At 39.3% G+C, this 24,747-nt stretch overlaps 1 protein-coding gene across 3 annotated transcripts in view; it reads right to left on the bottom strand.

Moving 5' to 3' along the window:
* Nucleotides 1–24,295, bottom strand: part of Eea1 (early endosome antigen 1) — a 104,383-nt gene extending 80,088 nt beyond the window's left edge. For 2 of the 3 annotated variants that reach the window (XM_060377948.1, XM_060377949.1), the window contains exons 1-3: nucleotides 24,051–24,295; nucleotides 5,950–6,042; nucleotides 1,944–2,069 (exon numbers count right to left, since the gene is read on the bottom strand). In XM_060377948.1, coding sequence (XP_060233931.1) covers nucleotides 1,944–2,069; nucleotides 5,950–6,042; nucleotides 24,051–24,074 — 243 coding nt within the window. In that variant the 5' untranslated portion in view covers nucleotides 24,075–24,295. The remainder of the gene's footprint in view (nucleotides 1–1,943; nucleotides 2,070–5,949; nucleotides 6,043–24,050) is intronic. The other variant, XM_060377950.1, reaches the window with a different exon arrangement.
* Nucleotides 24,296–24,747: the final 452 nt, after the last annotated feature.

Genomic DNA, 24,747 nt, shown 5'->3' with positions numbered 1-24,747 from the left:
AAGTATAGGACGGTCATCTTTCCTCATTCTATAAAAACTAAACAGTTCCCTATAAAGATAACTGTTGTCCATGAGTATGTTCACTCCGGCAGTGCACGGCTCTCTTGCACAATATCTAACAGGAACTTTGCTTTTAAAGAAAAAGTTCTTGTAATATTACAAAAATTAAAATTAAAAAATAATGTTCCAATATGCTCTTCTTGACCCTCCCACCACAGTTTTTTCCCCTACTATATAATGCAAGTGGTTTCAGTTATCACTTACACACTAATCCAAATACACAGGGCAGTTCTGGATCTATACATACAGGGATATATGTCCCTACCTGCATCCCATAGGCATGTCACATAAAGTAAATCCAATCCTTGATTTATTTCTCAAACTTCTTTTTTTTTTTTTTTAACTAACTTTCACCTTTCAACATGAACTACAAACTTAAAAATTATGAACGGCTCTTCTATCTCACTGGTAATAAGATAGCGCACCTAAGCATTCGTCCTTTGTTTTCCTCTTCCTCACTGCAGCTTCTCTTGTTCAGTTACTGTCTACTGAATGGATGAAGGTAGTACTATTCCAGACAGCGTCCCTATACCTAGCCTGCTTTCTTCTAACAACCCAGCTGCCAGAAGCATCTTCTTAAACAGATTCTCCAATATTCACTTATCTTTATCATCCGCATGACACACACGTTCCTTCATGGCCATTCTCCTAATAACCCAGATAATCTGATGATCAAACCCCTCTCAATCAGTACCATGAGCTTCAACAACAGTAACATGACTGTGTCTCTGAGAACAACATGCTATCTCAAATCTCTGTGCCTTTACATATCCTGCTTTGTGTCCTCCAACACCAACACTAATTTGTTAAGTTCCTTGACTCCAACTAACAACAGATTAGAGCTTTTCACCTCTATGTGGGCAATGTGGTACTTTCATCACATATATACACACATATATAGCATGTATATATATTCTACATTATAAATTTATTTACTAAAATATAAAGTTGGCAAAAAAGAACTTAGTTGAACAGTAGGCCACTAACAGGTTACAAATAATAAAACCTTCAAAAAACAAAATGAGTTAAATAATAAGCACTCTGAACACGTGAAAACAAGAGTTTAAAAACTTCTACTCTTTTCCCTGTGCACTGATACAAAAACAATGTTATCTCCTGGTCAAGAATGGTAGCACATGCCTATTATCTCAGCACTTAAGAAGCAGATGCAGGAGAATTGTGAGTTCAAGCCCAGTTTACAAGATCCTGTCATCTCTGTCTGTCCTCTCAAATGACCCTTCCACAGGAGTGTCACCTATGACCATCAGAAAACACTGATGTTTATATTACAATTCCTAACTGGAGCAGAATTACAGTTACAAAATAGCAATGAAAATAATTTTATGGTTGGGGGTCACAATATGAGGAGCTGAATTAGGAATGTTGAGAACTGCTGCGCAACAGAAATGTTTCACACTTCACAATGGGTGATGACGTGCACTTCATCACCTCCTGTGGATCTTGAGAGTGAAAACAAAGATGGAACTTCAGATTCAGGTTCTAATGCTGTTCAGACACAAAATCTTTCTATGCAAGAATCATTTTAACCTGAATGCATTAATGATTCATTAATATAGAATAAATAACATATAATCCTACAAATAGTGAAATACCACTTTATATTTCAAATTTCATTGCAAATTAATATGTAAACATATAAAGCATTTATTTACAAGTTCACAAAAGAGAGAAGGAAACAATAGCAGAGACCAAGCAAACTACCCAAGAGACTTTTTCCTCACCGATTCTTCCCTTAGGCATGCACAGTAAAAGCAATCCATATTCCCTTGTAGCTTAAAAGGGAACCAACACCAAGACAGGGGAAGAAAGCTATTTTGAGCAACCCGTAACCAAGCTGCTAAAACAAAAGGCAGAGGACCCACAGTCACACTGGAGTCACTAAGAAGCTCCTGTCCTCTTGTCTCATGTTCAGTGTGCACCTCCTGGTAATGTTCCGACAAGTCAATAGCAGTTACACATCTTTTCATACACAATGGGCAGATGAAACCCTGTGAAATAACAACTTTTAGTTTTTAGGATTATTTTAATAATAAAACAAAACATGAGCATGCAAATATATATAAGAATAAATCTTATAAATCTCTTTTTTCTACAGGTCAGGGAAGTTTCAAGGTGTATCTGCAAAAGGTGAAAGCAGTTATCTGAAGTAGAACTTTAAAAATTAGTTCCCTTCTTCACATTATAAATTTTCTTTGATTCATTTGTTCAATATGGTATCCAGCTGCTTTGGCTCAAATACTCTTTGGTTTATGCATTTTAAATTATTTTTTGTTTGTGGTACTTTGTCTATAGTTTCATCAGGGAGTGGCACTATTTGAGGATTAGAATGATTAAGAGGTATGGGCGTGTTGAAGGAAGTTTGTTGTAGGTTGTGGGCTTTGAGGTTTCAAAAGCCAGTCTCTCTCTCTCCTCTCTTTCTCTCTGCCTATATATCAGAATGTAGCTCTCAGCCACTGCGCCAGTGCCTGCCTGCATGCTGCCATGCTCCCCACCATAATGGACTGAAACTCTGAAATTGTAAGCAAGCTCCCCCCCCCCAATTAAATGCTTTCCTTTGTAAGAGTTGCCTTGATTGTGGTGTCTTTTCACAGCAGTAGAACAGTGACCAAGACAAAAACTAAACCTATCTATATTTTAAAATGCAGGCCATTATACTGATTTATGGCTTGAGATTATGTCAGATAAGAATGGATGGATAAGAACATAAAGAAGTTGAAAATATGATGGACTAAGTAAATAAATATAACAATAGAGACACAGGTTTGTAACTTGGAAGTTTTTTGTGTAAAAACAAGTGTAGACTTAGATCCCTAAGTAGTAGTCGGAGACCGGGGGCATGTCTTAGAGGAACATTTTATCCTTGGCACCTTCCTGTTTCTCTGTCTTTATCTCTGTTTCTAAATGCCATGAGATAATCACTTTGCTCAGTAATGCCCTCTCTGACTCAGTGTCCTACCCAACACAAGCCCCAATAAAGAGCTAAGCAATCATGGACTGACACTACTAAGCCAAAATAAGCCCTTCTTCCTTGTGGTAATTTGCACAAGAATGGCTCCCATAGACTCATAGAATCTTTGGTCATCTGGGAGTGTCACTACTTGAGAGGACTTAGGAGGTGTGGCCTTGTTAGAGTAGATGTGGCCTTGTTGAAAGAAGTATATTATTAGGGGTGAGCTTTGAGGTTTCAAGCGTCCATCCCAGGCCAGAGTTTCTTTCTCTTTCTGCTGCTGTGGATCTGGATGTAGAACTCTGAGCTACCATGTCCGTCTGCATGTTATCCTGCTCCCTGCCATGAAGACAATGGCAAAAACTGTTGAAACTGTAAGCAAGCCCCAATTAAATGCTTTCTTTTGTAAGTTTTCTTGATCATGGTGTCTCTTTACAGTAACAGAACACTGACTATGACATCCTTCTTCTGTTAAGTTCAGGAGATGAAAAGCTGTCTACCACAATATATAAAGCACACATATTACCCAGGACAAACAAAAGCATTCAGTAAACATTACCTAGTATCATCATCATTATATTCTCCCCCGTCCTCTGTGTGTGTGTGTGTGTGTGTGTGTGTGCACGCTATGAGCACAAGTGTACGTGTAAGGGTGCGTGTGTGGCACATGTGTGGGTACACATACATAAATGTATGAGTGCCTGTGGAAGTCAGAAGGGAACTTCATATGTCATTCCTCTTTGAGACAAGGTCTCTCACTAGTCCAACCTGCCATGTAGATTCAGACAATGCTAGCCATCCAGCACACACCGGGGATCTTCCTGTCTCTACCTCTCTAATGCTGGAATTACAAGCACATATCACTACCATTTTCTTTAATATTCTGGTGATAGAACTCAGTTCCTCCTGGCAACAACTTTACCAGCAGAGCTATCTCTCCAAATTCCATTATTCCTTTGTTCATACCCCTTAAAAAGGAAATTATCCTGGGGACACGTGCAAGAACCACAAATTCACCTTTAAAAATTAAAAAAGCTAGTCAAAGAGTTGCCTTCCAGACACCTACATCCCAAGTCCTAAAACAACAGAACAGCACTTTAATAGATGACTGTTGTCAGTTTGCCTTCTTTTCGCCACTAAGGGTTTAGAGTATGTTTTACGCTAGTCATTACTGTTGATGGAAAATATTCACACCCAGTCATCCAATCATTTACTGTATGATTACTTTGCTCTAGCTATTAGATATAGTGCTGAAACCAAAGTAAAAAAAGGCAAACTCCCCTCCCTTATGAAGCTCAAGGACTTACCAAGAAATTATTTTAGACTTCACAAAACCAAAAACATTCTACTGGACCTACATTCAGAACATACCCAGAATCCCAGCCCTTCCACTATCATACCCTGAAGCCAGCCACAATCATACTGCACTTCAATGGCCCCATTCACCCACCCTTTACTCACTAAGTTTATTTTCAAAACAGCAGCTAAACGGAGTATTCCATGGCAGGCACATTATCAAATCTTGTCATTTCCCCACTCAAGAGTCTCCAGTGGCTTTTATACCTCAGAGACTTAACCAATAAGTGAACATAACATCTACAAGGCCTGATTACCTCACTGAGCCAGTCTGTGATCACTCAGTATTCTAGAGCTACACTAGTCTCCTGGCTTGTTACCACCACACCAGAAATGCTCTTAGCTCAAAAAATTCCAGTGCGTTCTCCATCCCTCACCCCAAATGGAGCTTATTTCCTTAGCTTATTTCTTCACCTTCTTCAGTTCTAAGATATGCCTCCACCACCCTTTTCCACTGGAGAAATCTTCAGTGATAATTACATAAAACTACAGCCATATACATACATGTACTATACCTTCTTTACTGCTTATTTTTCTTAGTAACACCAATATCTACCCTGGCACACTTTTACAATGTTTTGGTTTTTTGACTGCCTACATAGCAAATACCAGGCCAGCAAGGGGAACAGAATGAGATCTGTCTCAAAAAAGAAAAGAAGTGAATCAGTATCATGAACATATGTAAACATCCTCAAAAAAAATCAACAAGTAAAATCCAACAATATATTAAAATAGTGGTAACAGCACATCATTCTCAAATGAATTTACTCTAAGAACACAAAGGTACAGCAGTATTATTTAAAGTGCATGTAATTATCACAGAGTAAAGGAGAAAAATCCTATTAACATGTCAATGCATGTGGATAAAGCATTCTGCAATAGTTAAGAGCCATTCAAAAGAGAAAGGAAAGAACAAAGGGGACAGCAAGGCAGTATATGCACGATTGCGGTATGTAGGATTATTGTGGACAGCAGGCACCTTGTGTTCTTCCTGGACTTGGAAGTTAGCCTAACATTTAAGGCTTTTACCACTGATATTGACTATGGCCATAGTTTTTTTTCTATAATGAACAAATATTACTTGCTTCTTAAAAATAAAAGTAATAATACAACATAAAGGCTTTGTCATTGAAATTTTTGTTCTTTTTTTACATTTCCACTAGTTTTTATTAAGTTAACAAAGATAAAGTAAAATTTAATAGGTCACAAGTGAAAACAGAAAATACTGCAAAAGTGTGACCCATAACCTAAAGCTGAGCTAACAGTTTATAACAGTACACACATACACATGAAGTGTGAGTTCTTTTTAAAGAGACTAAAATATTCATTAAATTGAGGTGACAACATACAAGACAAGTTGGTAATATTAGTTTTCAATCTTAATAGGCAGGTTTTCAATCTTACAATCATACAGTGGAAGACTTGTAAAAATAACTCAAAAGTCACCTATAAAAACACAATTTTGAAAAATTTCCCTGTGAACATAATTAAGTTTCCAATCATGACTGTATTTGCTAATTTCCCTTAAATAATAGTAAATTTTATTCTCTATTAAACTTTCATACCTCTGAAGAACTTTCATTATTGACATCCACCGTGTTTATAGGAGTTGCTGATGAATCTAAATCAGAACCTTGAGAGCCAACTCTCCCAGGAGTCTGAAACAGAGGGGAAGAAATCAAAGTTAATATATTAACATAATGTATTAACATATTCATAAGCTGTGTCACAACATAAACAATGTCACACAAAGAAAACCAGCAGTATCAACCCTAACCCTTATAGAATACTGGCCTTCATTCTGTGTGTATCAGGATCTCTATGGCATTTTCAATTTTTATTTTGTTTAAATAAAACTAATAAATACAATGTTTATAAGCTTCAATCCACTTTAATAAAACATATTTAATCACAATGATATCTCTAAGACAGGTAAGGCATTTTGCCCCTATAGAGAAAACATTTAATGCAGCTAAATGACATACTGTTAACAACCACCACCAAAAAATAAATAAAAAAAAAACCAAGGAAATACAGAAAAAGGCAGAAAATGATGATCTTATGATGCCTCTTTCATTGTTCTCTTTACTGCATAAACTCAAAAGGTATAAGAGTGCAGGAGGACCTCTGCAGTGTACCAAAGCAGATGCTGAGGCTCATTGCCAAACTTTGGGTAGAGTGAAGGGAATCTTATGAAAGAAGGGGGAGATAGAAAGACCTGAAAGGGACAGGAGCTCCACAGAGAGAGCAATAGAATTAAGAAATCTGGGCTCAGGGGTCTTTTCTGAAACTGATACTCCAACCAAGGACCATTCATGGAGATAACCTAGAACCCCTGCTCAGATATAGCCCATGGCAGTTCAGTATCAAAGTGGGTTCCTAGTAAGGAGAACAGGGACTGTTTCTGACATGAAGTCAGTGGCTGGCTCTTAGATCACCTCCCCCTGAGGGGGTGAGCAGCTTACCAGGCCACAGAGGAAGACAATACAGCCAGTCCTGATGAGACCTTATAGGTTAGGGTAAGATGGAAGGGGAGGAGGATCTCCTCTATCAGTGGACTTGGAGAGGGTCATGGGAGGAGATGAGGGAGGGAGGGTAGGATTAATAGGGAATGAGGAAGGGGGCTACAGCTGGGATACAAAGTGAATAAACTGTAATTAATAATAAAAAATTAAAATTAAAAAAAGAGTGGAAGAAAATGCTACCAAAACCATTTCGTCACCCACTCCATCTATCATTCAGGGCAACTGTTATCAGTCTGACACTTGCTATGATCCACCAAGCGCCCATTTCATAGGTTTAATGTCTTTTTGTCCCCAGCAGCATTTATCCGCAAACATTATTGTTTATTAATACCTACATGCTATAGTAAATGAATTTGAAATCTAGTAAAACTATAAAAAGAGATTCAAAGCATAAGAGCTACCTTGATAATTATCCATATATACAAATATGTGTGTGTGTGTGTAGATAAGATAGATATATATATAAAGAGAGAGAAAGAGAGCAACTACAAGCTTCCCACTTTACCCAAAACAGAAGGAAGGCACACAGACTAAGAAACCTGCCAAGGCCACATGACTAATAAATAGCGGAAAAGGTTTTAATTAGAACTATGTGGTTCTAAATCACTGATCAATATTGATTCTTTGTTAGAAATCTCTATAGAAATGTACAAGTACCCAAGATTGAAAACAGTTTAATACAAGTTTACTTCACCACACAAAGATACTTTTATATTTAAAAATAGTTACACTTACAATAAGACAAATCAAATAGTCCACATTCCTTTTTATTTCCTTATTTCTATACTACATATGATCAGTATATATTTGATCTAAATACCAAATAAAAAATGAATTCCTGCTAATCTGAATTTACCAGTTAAAACATTAAAATTATATTAAAAAGTATAAACTAGCTAGGTATGAGGGCACATACCTGAAATCACAGCACACAAGAGGCGTAGCCAGGATTCCTGCAACTTACAGCCTTGGTTACATATTGAGCTCTCTGTATGTGTGCTCACGTGTGTGTGCACATATATATTCTTTCCGTATAAATACACATATGCATTACAATTATATAAGTTGTATGTAACGCCATTAAAAAGAAATATTTCAAAATGCAAATGATGATTACTATAGCAAGACACAACTACAAGAGGTTTGGGTTTTAGTTTTCCTCAATTTTTGCTTTTGCTATTTTTTTCTCACAATTTTAATCATACTTACATTACTTTTATATTTAAGAATATATTTACTTAAAATAAAACTAATCAGATAGTCTAGATTCCTTTTTATTTCATTTATATACTTTAAACATTTATTTATGGGTTTGTTCTTATTTAAATTGGGACAAGCAGGAAATGACAACAGGTAATTAAAGTCTCAAGGAAATTCACAAACTGTTCTTAAACACAGTCACTCAAATTAGGATATAAGATTAAATTTTTATTTCCTATGCTGGAAAGAGATTAAACAAGCCCACCCGGATAACAATGGGGAAACTGGGATTGGAGAAATGGTTCAGCTGATAAGAGTACTTGCTACTCTTGCAGAGATCTAGGGTTCAGTTCCTGGCACCTACATGGTAGCTCACAGCCATGTGTAACTCCATGGACATCAGGCACACATGTGGTACACACATATACATGCACTCATATACATAAAATAAACATAATAAAGAAGAAAACTGATGGCTTTGAAATTTAACAAGCTGAACACCCCAATCGTAAAATCTGGCACATTCTAAAATCTTACACTTTTTGACGAACAACATGATACCACAAGTAAACAATTCACCAATCTTGGTGGCACAAGCAGCAATGGGGAGGATGAGGCACGACAGGCATGAGTTTGAGGCCTGCTTAGGCTATATAAGATCCTGTCTAACGAGAAACTTAAAAGAAAGGGATAAAGAAAAGTATAAAATTTCACAACAAATTATTACATGCACAAAATTATTTTTAAAACTATATAGAATAGCTTTAGTTTAAATGTATAATATGTATATGAAATATGAATTAATTTCATGTTTAGGCTTTGTTCTCCTCTCCAAGATACTTCATTTGCATACAAGCAAATCTGAAACCTAAAACATTTTCAGTCCCAATTATTTCCAAAATAAGATATTCAACCTGTCAACCTGTACTTATCTTTGTTAGTATTCAAGGGTCTGTGACAGTCTGGCTAAAGAATGACAAGAAGAAAACACCATCTTGTGTAACTATTGTTTGAACACAGAGAGCCAGAGGATACCAGAGCACAATTCAGAAGAATGTCCCATCTGTGACATAAAGATGATACCAGAATTCTTTCCAATGGAGGGAGCAGTAGTGGGCCATACAAGAATAGCTGATACTGAACCCTGAGGCCTGTCCAACCAATTGAGGAAAACATAATTTTTTTTAAAATGCTAAAGATGAAATATGTAAAAGCTAATCCCTGGCCGGATATAAAAGAAAATGAAAGGGGCTAGACATAACGAGTACACGTTTCGCCATTAGTACCAGGACATGCTATCCAAGATGACAGCGCTGTAGCTTCCAGCTTCAGATAAATCAGGCAAACAGCAAATACAACATACACAGAAGGAGGTGGAGAGCTCTACCATAGGAGAGGGCAGAGTTAACAGCTTCCACCTTACTGTGCTTTCACTTTCTCTTCAGGCTTATTTCTCAGAACAAAAATAGCTGTCTCTTTGACAGAAAACAACTCAACTAGTAGAAACAGTAACATACTGAAAAAAACTACAGAACTAAACACAAAGGACATCTATATCTGCTCCGTTTGAAATCTAGTTTTTCTCCTGCCCACGTGGCTCAGCAGGCCAGGTCTTAGAAGCTGAGCATCATTTTCTGTCATCAGTGTGGTGGCTGTCTTCTCTACTGAGAAGTACCCTAAAGGAAATGACCAAAGTAGAGTGGTACTGATGGCAGTGATGTCACTTCCACAAAGAGGGCCTACAACTCTTGAAAGCCCACAGGGTTCAAGCTGATATTTCTGATGACTCACACTGACACTTCATCATGATGGCTCTGTCATCTGTCCTTGGGCAAAACTTGGGATCATCTTCATGAGTATGGAGTGGGATTACACTTGACTCTATAGTCTTCATTTTACAGGATGTTGGAGTAGTGGCAGAAGGGGCGGCTATAGGTCTGCATTTGTTCCCTCTTAACATTCCTTTTGTCCTTACGACCTTTCTGAAATGCCTGTGTTTCTAGAGGGATGGGTCATTTTATTGTTTGGTTTTGTTTGTTTTGTTTTGTTTTGTTTTGTGTCTGGACTGAAGCACAATAGATTCTTCTGAAACCTCAGACCCATGACAGTCAGGTGATTTTTCCAAATGGCTATAATGATGGTCCCAACCTTCTCTTCAGAGGATTGTTCATCCATTGATAAAATTTGCCCTCTAGGTTTTGAGTATTTGACAACAGGCTCAAGTCTTCAGTGACATGTAAGGGAAAGAGATTGGTGATACCTAGTCTTTTTCACTGAGGGATTGTTTTGCGTTTGGATTTTTATTGTTATCTACTACACGGATCCCAAACAGCTATAAAGAAACAGAATATTTTGGGGGGAAAGGATCAAAAGTTAAGCACTAGCCTAACTCCTTTCCAATGACCCTATGACCTAGTCTTAATTATTATGAACACAATGGTATATTGATATTGATATCAATATCTTATACTGATATAAGATTTCTTCTACTCTGTACTTATTGTAAAGTAGTTGCATGTTTTTCAGAAGTAGAATCCTCAGATTTCTCTTCTTGCATGATACCTAAAGTTTAAGTTTAAATTACTATATTGAAGAGATCTATAAAACAAAAATGCTTCTAACCTGTAAGCCCCCTTGTCAAGGACAGATAACTTCCTGCAATGCTAGGGGCTATTGATCATACAAGATAACAAGCCATATGATTTCACTTCTGTAAACAAGGCTGGCTGCCCAAACTGCAGAGAATGTGCCTGGTCACACACAGGCCAGAGGTATGTAGGTAGGAAGTTTATCAGATGTATGCTTGTCCCCAGTTGAACAAAGTCAGGACTTTACAAGCACTGGACTAATGTTATTTTTCAGTCATTTTCTGGGAATCCTTGATATGGACTTGAACAATGTCCATCATCCTGGCCAATATTTAATAGAGGTTGCTTCCAATTTGACTCCGGAATTTTGGTAGTGGTCTTATCTCACCTAACAGGATTTGCTCTTGGGGAATCTCTGATTTCCTGGTACTATGATTTCCATAGTCTCTTTAAATTTTCTACAACCTGACTTTCCAAAGCTTTCTAAACTTTGGGATGGGAGGAGAGGATAAGGGAGGGGAGAAGAGGGAAGGCAGGAGAGAGAGGGAAGGGGAGCAGAGGGAGAGAAAGGAGGGGAGGGGAAGGGAGGAAGGGGAGGAGACATATTTTTTTATTTAAAATGAATCAACCACTAGTGTGAAGGCTCAGCGCTCAGAAATCTGAGCCAAGAGAATTGCTAGGAGTTTGAAGCTACCTTGGACAACAGTGAGTTCCAAGCCACCTTAGGCTACAAAGTCAGATTCTGTTTAAAAAATAATTAATAATATGACCTACTACTTAAATGTATTTTGGCATAAAACAGTGCTGTACCAAAACACCATAACCAAAAGGCAAGTTGGGGAGAAAAGGACTTATTTGGCTTACATTTCCATTGAAGGAAATCAGGACAGAAACTCAGATAGCACAGGATCCTGGAGGCAGGAGCTGATTCAAAAACCATGGAGGAGTGCTGCTTGCTGGCTTGCTCTCCATGGCTCACCCTGCTTCCTTATAGAACCCAGGACCACCAGCCCAGGGATGGCACCTCTCACCATGGGCCCTCCCCCATTGATGACTAATTGAGAAAATGCCATACAGTTGGATCTCATGGAGGCATTTCCTCAACCGAGGCTCCTTCATCTCTGATGATTCTAGCTTATGTCAACTTGACATACAAAACCGGCCAGTACAATGGTATATAGCTGTAAATCCTTAAAATATTTTAAACTATTTACCTATGAAAGTTAAAATAAGGTACCACTGACACCCTGAAAAACTGACACATTTTCATACTTATATATAATGGTCTGATATTAAAAACTGAGATGAGAAAAGTATGTGACTTTTACTGAATTGCATCTACTGGTAAGGATCATATAACAATCATATCCAATTGCCCTCTTCATTTATTACAGTCCAGGATCCACTACCCAGAATGGTCCCACCCACAATTAAAATGGGTCTTTCTGAATCAGTTAACTTAAGATAACCCCTTCTAGACATTCTCAAAGGCTAATCTTAACCCAAACAATTCCTCAACACTGTGCTGGAAGGCTTGAACCTACCTATATAATTGACAATACTTATTATCAGAGTTAATAATCTTTTAAAACAACAAGGTGGGCCAGAAGTATTGGGTAGACACATGCTACCAAGCCTGCTGACCTGAATTTGACCCCCCAAAACCACAGGTTAGAAGGACATAACTGACTCCAGGTTGTCCTCTAACCTCCATATGCATAGCATAGTGCACACAAACAGGCATATGCATGCACGCACTCTCCCTCTATCTCAATAAATTAATAAATTAATTAAAAAATTTAAAAACAAGACAAAAAAGCTAATGAAATGGTTCAGCAGGTAGAGTACTAGCTGCTGAATCATGAAAACTAGAGTTTGCATCCCAGCACCCACACTGAGCAGCTCATAGATGTAACTGCAAGAGTTCCAACACCCTCTTCTGGATCCCACAGCCACACATACGTATAAGCCCATAAGCTCACATATACAAATACAGATACACACACACACACATACACATACACACACACACACACACACATACACACACATACACACACACACACACAAATTAATAAAACCTCTTTCTGAATTTCTTTGAAATAAAAATCACTTTATTATAATGAGTTCACAAAATTAATGTTGAGGTTTTTTGTTTTTTATCTTTTGTTTGTTTTGTTTTTTGTTTGTTTTTCAAGACAGGGTTCCCCTGTGTAGCCTTGACTGTCCAAAAGTCGATTTGTAAACCAGACGGGCCTCTAATTCACAGACATCCACCTGCCTCTCCCTCCCCGAGAGCTGGGATTAAAGGCATGCACCATCACAACCAGCAAATTAAAAGTTTTTAATAAATATCAAATAAAAGGTGCTAGAACATGCTAGAAGGATGACAGGTTAACTACCATGAATTTAATACTTCATTACTCTATATTTCCTTTCTTCCATATTTAGAGGATTATTAGTCTGTGCTGCTTGTTTCTATTTCCTTATTCATTAACTCTCCTTAAGATTCTCTTAAAAATGATGAGTATGATTTAATTATTTCAGTGACATTTCTCAGTTCTTATTGAACTTGACTTCCTATCAAAATTCATACATTTTTAATACTTGCCTCCATTTGTCTCCAAAATTCAATATATGTATCTCCAGCTGTCTACAGATCATCTTTCCACAGGTATATCTAGACCTATAATTTATACTCATCTTCCTCTCAAATCTGTTTCTACCTACTTTCTAACATTAACCTTTGCCTACTCAACCATTATCTCAGCTCTTCAAACTACGTTCAAGTCAAGAAGGCTTAACAGGGCTGGAGAGATGGCTCAATGGTTAAAAGCTTATACTACTCTTCCAGAAGACCTGAGATCAATTACAAACATCCATGTATGCTGGTCAAAACACTAGCTCCAGGGAGCGATCCAGTGCTCCCTCTGGTTTCTGTGGCTACTGCACTCACAAAGCAACAGCTCACAAGGATATATATATATATATGACTTTAATTATGTATATATATAATTATATATATATATATAATTAAAGTAATAATATGTATTACAGCACCATCAAATGCACTGCTTAATTTTCTTGAAAACTCAATCTTATCTATCCCCAAAGCTACTACCTAAATTCAAACTCTCATTATTCACCAGATATAACAACCAGAAGCCCGTAAGTGCTTATTCAATGGAGAGATGCTAGAATCTTTGGGCATGTGTATAGCTCAGTAGCAGGCAAATACTTGCTTACCGTGAACAAAGCCTGGAATTTGATCATCAAATTACATAAACAGGAAGAGGGGAGAGAAAAGGAAAGGAAAGAGGGAAGGGAATGAATTTTCTTAAGAATCCCAATTGATTCCCATTTTAGGAAATAGTCTAACTTTCTAGCTGGTCCTTCCCTTAATGAAATCATCCTCTCTACACAACCAACAAATATTCACATTACATTACTAAATCATAAAGCACTAAAGGTCCTGTGAGCAAGATTAAAAGTTTAGACATCTCCTACAGACATGCTTATGGGTCTGAATATGAAGTGTCTGCAAAAAGACTCATGTGTCGACAGTTTTGTCCCCAGCTGGAGGTGCTCTTTAGAGGTGAGTAAATCAAGCCACTCACTAACTTCATCAATGGATTAACTGGCAGCTGAATGATCTATCAGGAGGTCCACCTGGCTGAAGGAACTATGTTGCTGGGGATGTTCTTTGCTAGGTATGTCTTTTCCTGTCTCTATCATTCTCTTTGCATACTGGCCACTATGAAGTAAGGAGCTCTGCTCCAGTAAGCCATCTCTCAGCCATGATGCACAGAGATAGGGCCAACTGACAAGGCCTAAGCCTCCAAAACCATGGACTAAAATAAATCTCTCCTCCTTTATGTTGATTTCCTTAGGCATTTTGCCATCATTACAAAAGACTAACACAGACGCTGAGTAGTCACTACCAATTTGAAATACAAGAATAGAATTTGTTTTTGATAAATACTGGCTACGAAAAACATATTGGAAAGTTTTCCTTATTGCAAATTTGATGCCTTAAATAACTTCCTGTAGTTCCTTACTGCTTAGTCTCACTCATGTTTCCAGGTTAAACTGTTGTAACTACTTCCATCGACATGCAGGAATGAAGTCCTTCTAGTCTGTGCTAGGCTATATTAGGCTCTTGGAAATTGCCTGATTCTATCTCCAAACTGCTCTTTTCTCCCTTTTCTAAGTCATTCAGTCACAGGGAAGACTCAACAACCTCCATTCCTCTCCCTGCCCCACCCTTAGCCCTGCACCACATAATTACTGCCAGTCCTTCCTCTGAGTGTCCTCACTTATTGCTCACATATTGCTTTGTTACTACTAAACTGTCGAATCCATTAAAAATCAATTTCTTCATCTCAGGTTCTATCAGTAAGCCTTGGCATAGCTGTTAGCACCAAGAGTGAATGTTTAATAGTATGTTATAGAGATGCCAATGGTTTGAGTGCTTATCTTAAAAAAAAAAAAGGCTAGTCTATGTTCTTGTTATTGTACTTGAGTATGAGTAATTTGTTCTTAAAGAGGTTTGGGTTGCAAAGAGATGTCTCCAAGGCTAGAGTAAGGTACCTTCTACCAAGCCTGATAACCCAAGTCCCATCATGGAACCCACATGGCAGAAAGAGAATCTACTACCAAAAGTTGTCCTCTGACCTCCATATGGGTGTTGTGGTACTTCAGTGTGTGTTTGTATGTGGGGGGAATCTCTCTTGAGATAATGGAAGTCTAACAACAAAATGTCAGGGTCCCTGCTGCCCCACATGTGGCAAAACAGCAGAAGGACCTATCTGGCTGTAGAACACTACATGAGAACACTACAGCCAGGGAAACTCCAGGCTCAGTGTAGGAAAACCCATTTTCTGCTTTTTGTTTTTGTTTCTGATGTAGGCTCTCACTATATAACACAGGGCTAACCTCCAACTCAGTATGTAGCCCAGACTGAGCTGAAACGCAGTTCTCCTGCCTGGGCCTGCAAGCTTAGGCCAACCCAGCCTCTTGAGAAAGGAATTAAACTATTCATGATGGCAGTGCTCCTGTGACCTATTCACCTCCCCAGCCCAGATTTCCAACACCAACACAGTAAGAATCAAACTTCAAAATGAATTTTAGTAGGGGTAATGCATATCCAAGCCAGAGGATAGAACAATTGTTTAATATAACCTTAAAAAAATTGGAGCATAATTATAACAACAAAATAATATTTTAGCAATAGCTAACATTTACAAAGAGCTTCAGAAAAGTCAAGTTAACCTCCCAAAACCATGCAGGTAAGGTTAGGGTGTAGACATCAACCAGGAAAGCTGACATCAGAGTTCATATTCTCCCTTCCCCACCACCCAACATAAACCTTTTTATTTTACTTTTGAGATGCTGTCTTTGTTGCCTAGACTGCACCCAAAATCCTCCATAAGAGTTCACATTCTTATCCCTGAATCATACTATCTTTCATTCAAACAGACTACTGGGATTAAAAAAATATAAGAACCTGGTTCTTACATGTTAATATCTTTCGTATTCTACACATGCAGAAGAAGAGGAGGAAGAACATGTAAGAAGGATCGAGACAAGCCTGAGCTACAAACCAAGATCCTGTCTCAAAAGAAAAAAAAAAAAAAGTATACATACACAACCAAAAACTACACACAAAAAAACTACTTCAGAATAGGATATTGATTTCCTCTTCTTACAGAATTAAACTGATGGTTTCAGATTTAACTGTACACTAGAAGAAACAAGCAAAGAAACTCAAGACCTTGAACTCAAAGAAAATTCCTCATTAAAACAAACAAGAATCCTCAGAGATATCACTAATTTCAGCACCAGGAAAGGATAGGTACAGGAACAGCTTGGAATACTCTTCTATGCCAGAAAGTAAACAAGTATTCAAAAACATATGTTATGGGTACACAGGAACCACCCAAAGTCACCCCAAATGTTCAAGTCTACAGCAGGATAAGCATCCAAGAATCAGTATACTGATGAGCTGTAAAGTGCTACAATATTAAGTTCAGTAGTTCATCTCAGAAAGGAAGAAGAAGGAACGATGGAGACAGAGAAAGGAAAAGAAAAGAAGGCAGAAAGGGAGGAGAAATGCAAGGAGAGCTGACAAATGAGGGGAAAAGCTGGAGAGGAGATATTCATTATTTTGTAGCCATGATACTTGACTAGACTGTGCAAGAACCAACAATATATGCTAAGTCTATAGGAAATTTTTTTGAGTAAAAGGAAAATACTTTCAAAGTCTTAAAGTATTTCCCACAAACTACCTATTGGCTGCAAAAGAAGAAAAAGCAAAAATAATTAGTGTTGTACAGTAGAGGAGCTGAGCAACACTTTGGACAAGTAATCCAAATTAAAGGTCACTTGAGGCTTGAGATTAGCTCAATAGAACACTTGCACCTAGGTTAGATCCTTAACACGAAATAAATACTTTAAAAAAAATTAGCATCACCTATGAGTGACAGAGACGTCATGAACCTCCAAAAGTGATAAGCTGAGGAAACAACATTCCTGACCACAACAGTATCTTTGCCAAGAATGCACAATTTTAATCTAAGCACAACAGGCAGTAAACTCAGCATGAAAACATTCCAGACTAAAAAGAGGCGAAGAGAAAAGGCAAACATGTAGAAAGGTGCTCCGGCTTGAATGTGTTCCCCAAAGGTCACAGAGAAACTGATTCCAAATACAATACTACTTGAAGGTGAGGCCAACAGGTCATCAGGGCTCTGTCCTCGTGAGTGGAATTATGTCACTACTGTAAGAGAATGGCTGTTATAAAATGTTTGGGCCTTCTTACTCCTTCGCTCTTCTCTCTCTCTTCCACTTCTGCCATGAGACAGCACAGAACTAAGGCCCTCACCTGATGTTGAGTCCCTCGATCCTAGATTCTCAGTCTATAGAACTGTAAGGATTTCTTTCAGTAAATTTCTCTTTATAAATTATTTTTGCTATAGCAATACAACTAAGATGGGGGAACACATTTTTTTTTCAAACATGTAAACAGTGTGGTAATATCCCAGATTAAAAGATCAAAGTAGAAGCAGCAAAGTTGCTCAGTTGATAAAGACATGTTTCACCAACCCTGATGACCTGAGTTCAATCCCTGGGATCCAAATGCGTGGAAGGGGAAAACCAATTCCCCCAAGTTGTTCTCTGGCCTCCACATAAGGTACACTAAATACATAAGCATAAAAATTAAAAAAGCCAAAGTAATGTGACAAATCAATATTTTAACATAATCAAAACATTTAACATCTAGCTCCAGTTCCGGTAATAAGAGTGTGAGAATTACTACAAACGACAATATCAATATTAGGAAATTATTTCTTTTCTCATTGAAGAACAGTCAATAAGCCATGCCCCAAATGACTCAGAAAAAAAAAAAAATAGAGTAAGAGAAAAATAAAGTAGTAAGAAAAGCAAGCAAATGTTAAAACAAATCAAGTAAAGTGTTAGCAATAGCCAAATACGTGTTGTCTTAATTTTATTGCTGTGAAGAGACACCACAACCAAGGTAACTTTTTTTTTTAAGCATTTAGTTGCAGACTTGCTTACAATTTCAGAGGATGAGTTTATCACCATCATAGTGGCGGCACAGGAGCAGGTAGATAGGCGTGTTGTCCTGGAACGGTAGCTGAGACTACATATGATCAGCAAGTTGGAAGCAGAGAGCAGTGAGACTAGGACTAGTGTTGGCTTCAGAAACCTTAAAGCCCACTCCCAGTGGCATACCTTCTTGGAGGCCACACCTCCTAGTCCTTCCCAAATCGTCTACAAACTAGGAACAGAACATGCAAAACTATTAGCACATGGGAGTTATTCTCATTCAAACAACCACATGAATAAGAATATAAGTGCTTTTTGCATTATTTAATTCTTGCAACTTTTTCTAAGTTCTAAATTATTCCAAGTAAGACATTAAAAATGTAGTTTGCAGACATTCAACTACCCATTCTGTTCAAAATTGTTCCCCTAGCTACATGAGACCCTGAATGGCTGAAATGTGGTTAGCTCAAGTTAGGATATGCAATTAGAGTTAAGTACACACCACATTCCAAAAACTTAAGAACAAAAAATGCAGTCTTAATAATTTTATATGGCTCACACATAGAGATATTTCAAATACTAGTTTAAAAGAACACTTTAAACTTTTTATTTCTGTTTTACTTTTTAAAAGTATGACTACTTCCAATCTTGGCTTACAAATGACTCATGTTTGCACTGGACAGAGCTAAACCAGACAGTCAACCCACAGTGTTGGGTTTCACATGACTTTACAGCTTTCTCTCTTAGTACCTTTCTGCTTTAAATACACCTCTATCTCTAAGTCATTTGGTTTTAAACAACTTATGTGCCTGTTCACCACTGTCTTGAGTATCCAGTACATGGCAAGTGTTATAAGTACTGCTACATACTGTTATTGTGTTAAAAGGTATTATTCTAAGGGAGAAACACCAGCAAAAGAGAGAGAAAGGTCACCCTTTCTAAATTTTTGCTTACATCATATCTCCTTTCCTGCCATAAAACTTTCCCTCTCTCGATCCTGAGCATTCTTCAAGACCCCCTCAAATGACAATAATTCTAGTGTGACCTTTCCTTTGCACTTCATTAGAGCCTTTAATGACTCTATTATTTACTTTAGCATTTCATATAAACGGTCCCTGAAAGAGAAATTGGGACTCACATTTATCCTGCCTTTTCCACAGTGCTAACCACACCAAATGCGCAGTAAGGAGAGGGAGGGAACAATGTTCCAGAAAAAGGGAACAGACTTGGAAATTGTTTAAAAAAAAAAAATGACTGTAGGAACTGGAGAGATGACTCAGTAGTTAAAAGCACTTGCTGATCTTGCAGAGGACCAGGGTTCAGTTACTACACCCTCATGGCAGTTTACACATGTCTATAACTCTAGTTACGGGGATCTACCCCTTCCATCTGGCCTTCACTGGCAACACGTATGAACATGGTGCATAGATCTACATGCAGGTTGAACACAAAGAAATTAAACAACTACTTTTTTTTTTAATTCGGCTCTCGTCTCCAGTAGTTTTTGGAATCTACTAACTTTACTGATGTAGATAAATCAAGGAATCCCATTCACTTTCTATTCTCTGATGTGTAAAAACAAAGAGATAAACCAAATGATCAGAAAAGCAACCCTTCCATTTCTACAATTCTGAATTAAATACATTCTTTCCTTAGAAATATTTTATATATTTATCAGCAAAAGAAAATCTAATCTCCACTACTAAATAAAAAAAAAAAATTTTTTTATCTGCATTGCCCACGTGGCACGCTGGGGTTGGCTACCCAGAGGCTATTTAAGTTGTGGGCTGGCTTTCCCCAGGGTAAGATGATTGTTCAAGGTTCCTGAATAAACTGCATTGAAAAAAAAAAATTTTTTTTTTAAAGAAACAGCACAAAGTCTGAAAACTGCCTGATGTAGTAAATGCAGATCATCTTTCTGGCCACTGAGAGGGAGCCTTAAATATTTCTCAAAGTATCCATGAGAGTTTGAATAAGAATGTATTCCATATGGGGGGATACAAAGTGAATAAAGTGTAATTAATAAAAAAAATAAAATTATACATCAAAAAAAAAGAAAATGTATTCCATAGATCATTGGTTTGAATGCTTTGTCCCTGGCTGACGGAACTCTTTGGGAAGGCTTAGGAGGTGTGGCCCTTTTGGAGGAGGTGTATCACTCCTGGCAGGCTTTCTCCCTAAATGCCTCAAAATTGTGCATCAAAATGTGAGCTCTCAGCTGTCCTGTCAACCATGCCTTTCTCCACCTTCATGGACTCTAACTTCTAAAATCATAAGACATAAATTGAACACCTTCCTTTATAAGTTGCCTTGTTCATGTTTCTTTAAAAAAAAAAAAAAAAAAAAAAAAAAAAAAAACTACAATAGAAATTCAGCTAGGCTAGTACCATTAATCAAAATATTCCTTACATACATATTGGTGTACTGAGAATTTTGGTCTTTTTGAAAAACATAGAAACATTATGTGAATATGTTTTTGTTTTAATCCCAGGTGTCAGATATGGGGCTGCTTCAGACTGTCCACAGTAACTAACTATAATTTGTCTCATGCTCCAGGAGGGTTGTGATTTTGCCAGCTGAAGATAATTTCTGCTTGGAATTCTGAGGAAACTGCAGAGGGTGTATATATATATAATGCCAGAACTCCAAGAGAGGTGGTGGCTGCTGCTCCCCCTGCTGCTGCTTGTCCCTGCTGCTCCTGGTTCCTGCTGCTGCTTTTGCTGGCCGCTAGACTGTTCATTGCTGGTTGGAGATATTCTGACAAGGAAGATTGGACTTATCCCAAGGAACTCAATACCCCTAATTAGCAGGAAGTAATCTAAAGAAATTTATACCCTCTTTCCCCTCTATCCTTCTTTCTCTTCTACCTAGCGTTGAGGGAGTTGGAAGGAATTGGGGTGAAGAAGGGTGGTAGGTAAAAGAACCCAATAAAGGAGCCAAAAGTCAAGCTACATAACTATATGCCTTCATCACTGTTATCATTTTTCCAGATCTGTCTAAGCCTCAATAACACCTTTCCTTTAGTAAACTAATTAAAGATACGGAAGAGAAGGAATAAAATTTCTGTGAAGTGCCCTAAAGACTTATTAGTAATGTTCAAAGACTGAGTTACAACTGATTATTCATGCAATGTCCTTTTCTTCTTTCAAAATATTATCTAAATGACACTAACCAGAAGAAAATTATAGTAATCCAAATTAAAGATCACCTAAAAACAGAATGTTAGAGAAGCGAACTATAATTCAAAACATGTTTGAATTATAGAGACTGTTTCAAACAAACCTCAAATCAGTAAGTGTAGTTTTAATCTTATATCTTAGTACCAATGCTGAATAATAAGGTTGACAGGGTAAGGTTAAATAAAAGGATTGACATTTACATAATTTAAAGATTCATGTTATACCTGTTAGCAAAAACCACCTGTAGAGTCAATAAAAAACACACATTCTAGGATCTAAATTAGTAGTATAAATCACATGCATTAAGATTCATCAAAATACCCCTAATAAATGCTAAGCATTAAAACAAACACATCACAAGACAATCCTGAACACCTTCCAAGAGATGCAAGGTCTTCTCATAAATTGGTCACTACCCACTAGAGTAGCCTCATCTCCCACCCAACCCTGAATACCGTCTCACTTCTTAAACGTAACTGTTCATCTCCCCCTAGGATCACTTGCTCCTTTTATGATTCCATACTTTTATAAAGGCTATTCCCTCTGCCTGGTATGTCCTTCCTTCTCAAGCTATAAATATGCCCTTCTTCCTGAAGCTTATCATAACTGCCTAATTCCCTCCTCCATAAGTGGCTCCCAGAGCTCTCCTCGTCCTTCTCATTCACAGTACTGTAATGACTTTTTAATGTTCACCAGGTTCTGAGTTCTAAAGGAAGGGTGAAATCTTATTAAACCATTTCTTAGCTCTTAGCATTGTGCCTGAATTCTACTGAAGCTCAACATACACACTGTATAAGAGAAAGTTAACTATGACAGATATTACAAACCTTTCTATTGAAGAATATATACATTTAGCACAGTGGAACCCAACCAGGGGCAATTTAGCCCCTAGAGAACATTTGGGTAAAGTCTGAAGATATTATTTGGTTGCAGGTACAATATTGGGGGGAAAAATGTGGCTGTCATTTACTCCATAAAAGCCAGAGATGATGTTAGCCATACAAATTCACAAGGCTACCCCTACAACAAAGAGCGACTTCCTCACAAGCATCTCTAGTTCCCTGGCTAGGAAGCCCAGTTGCCATCTGATTTATTCAAATACAATAATTCACTAACACATCTCAGCAATGAGCGTAGTAAATACCATTTGTTTTAGCTTTGACAGAAGCTTCTTGAACAGTTAGACACACAACAACACTAAGAATGACCTTCACATAATCCCACTGGTTCACAGCTTCAAGAGTACTGGAAAGCATCCCATGTTTTTTGAAAGCCAAACTGTAGCTACCAGAAGCAACTCCCAAATCAGAAAACACATAAACTGTAAAGCAAACCACAGGCAAACTCCTTTTCTCTTGGGTAACTATGACAAAAAAAGAAAATCTGAGGTGTGAGGTAATCAGTTCCTCCAGGACTGATAAAAGTCTCTTAAGTAAATCAAGTAATCAATCAGGCACTGAAACCTTTACTGTTGAACGAAGCAACTGATGGGCAGAGTAAAGGACATGCCCTTGCCTGCTGCCAAATTACTGCCTTATCAAAACCTCAAAAAAAAAAAAAAAAATGCCAGAACAACTGCAAAAGAAAAAAGAAAAAGAAAACCAAATGTCAATACAGAGAGTCAGAGACAGAAGTTAACTATTCTTCCTCTGATATATGACCAAATGACTTAAATCTTTCACAGAAGCTGTGTAAGCATGAGGCTTCCCTTCCTGTGTACTGGCTGACTCAACCCTCCTTGGCACATTCCTTGACTAACTACTACACAGTAAGTTTTTGTCCTTTGAACTAATTCTCCTACTCTCTAGGTAACATCTCTTCATATTAACCATTCTCTGAGGGGAGCGAATTGAAGCTATCCAAAAAAAACCTGAGTAGGCAACTCCTATTAGAAGAGATTTTAATTGTTATTCTAGGAACTGGTACCTAAACAAAACACCTACGGCTTCCTAACACTCTTACCTTTTCACCCTCAAGATTTTCCAGATTTTAAATTAAGATAGCCCCGGTAGAGACTAAACTCGAGTGCATCTTCCGTTTGATCCACTTATTCCTGGGATAACTAAAATGAGGTTCTGGGGCTTGGAGAGGAAAATGCACTTGTAATTCTTTAAAAAGTTTCCACCAGTGAGTAACATCTTCCTTCTCCGCTGACTTTGCCAGTTAACCGTCTTCCAGTCCCAGGACTCCAGCCAGCGCCAGGCCGGCTCTCCCATTACTCTCCCGTTCGGTGCAGAAGAGTAAAGGGGCAAAAACGGGTGACTGTCCTGGGGAGGTGGAGGCACGCTGGGGCAGGGGAGGGCCCCGCCGCCGCCCGCCGCCGCCCGCCGCCGCGCACTCGCGGGCGGGGAGCGGGGAGGGACGCGCGGGCACCACACCCTCCGGCCCTCGGTGACAGCCCGGCGCGGGAGCCGGCCCCGGGCCTCGGGGCTCCGGCCTGCGCCCCGCCCAGCCGCAGCCCGGCTCGGGCAGGACCAGCAGGCCTCGGCGGCCGCTGCTGCAGGGCCTAGCAGAGCCGGGAGCACCCCCGCCCCCCGCCCCGCCTGCCTCGGTGGCCCGCGGCCGGCCCGCTCACGTGCTGCCGGAAGGACGGGCTCGCTCTTACCCTCTGCAGGATCCTCCGAAACATGGTTCGGCCGGCAGCCGCCGCCGCGGGGACTCTCCTGGCGCCCTACGCGGGTTGCTCGCGGCTGGACCGGCAGCCGAGGCGAGGAGGGCGGGCGCGACGCGGTGGGGGACGCTGCTCGGGCGGCCCCGACTTCGGGCGGCGAGGGGCAGTGAGCACGCGCCAGCGAGGAGGGAAGCCGCGAGCGCCCGCCTGGCCGGGCCGCCCCCGTAACTGACAGCTGGGCGGGCCCGCCCGTGGCCGAGGGGCGGAGTGGCTGCCGCCCCGCCTCCCCGGCCCGTCCGTCCGCGGGGGGCGGGGCCCGAGCGGAGCCGGCCCGAGGCTTGGACCAATCGGAAGCGAGGCTAGCGTGACAGACAGGCGGCAGGAAGCTGCTGCCTCGGCTTCTTCCGGCGAGCGCTTGGACTCTTGGGCCGTGGACCGCGCTTTGCTGCTGCGTCCCAGCAGAGAGGCTGGGTGGAGACTCCTGGGTCCCGTCTGGAAGTGTCCTTAACCCGGGGCACGGGGAAAGGGCACCAGAGCTACCTTCGGCCGAGCTCCAGCCTATGATGGAAGTTTGCTAGAGCTCTAGACACTTCGCCGACCCTCAGCCGGATCCTCATCTTGGCTAGAAAGTCAGAGTCGATCGCTAAGCACCAGGCCAACGTAGGCCGGAGAAACAGGGGCGTACTTAACC

Source organism: Meriones unguiculatus, chromosome 2, assembly GCF_030254825.1.
Source record: "Meriones unguiculatus strain TT.TT164.6M chromosome 2, Bangor_MerUng_6.1, whole genome shotgun sequence".
Lineage (NCBI taxonomy): Eukaryota > Metazoa > Chordata > Mammalia > Rodentia > Muridae > Meriones > Meriones unguiculatus.
Note: the sequence above shows the minus strand (reverse complement) of the source record. Positions and strands in the feature narration are given on the sequence as shown.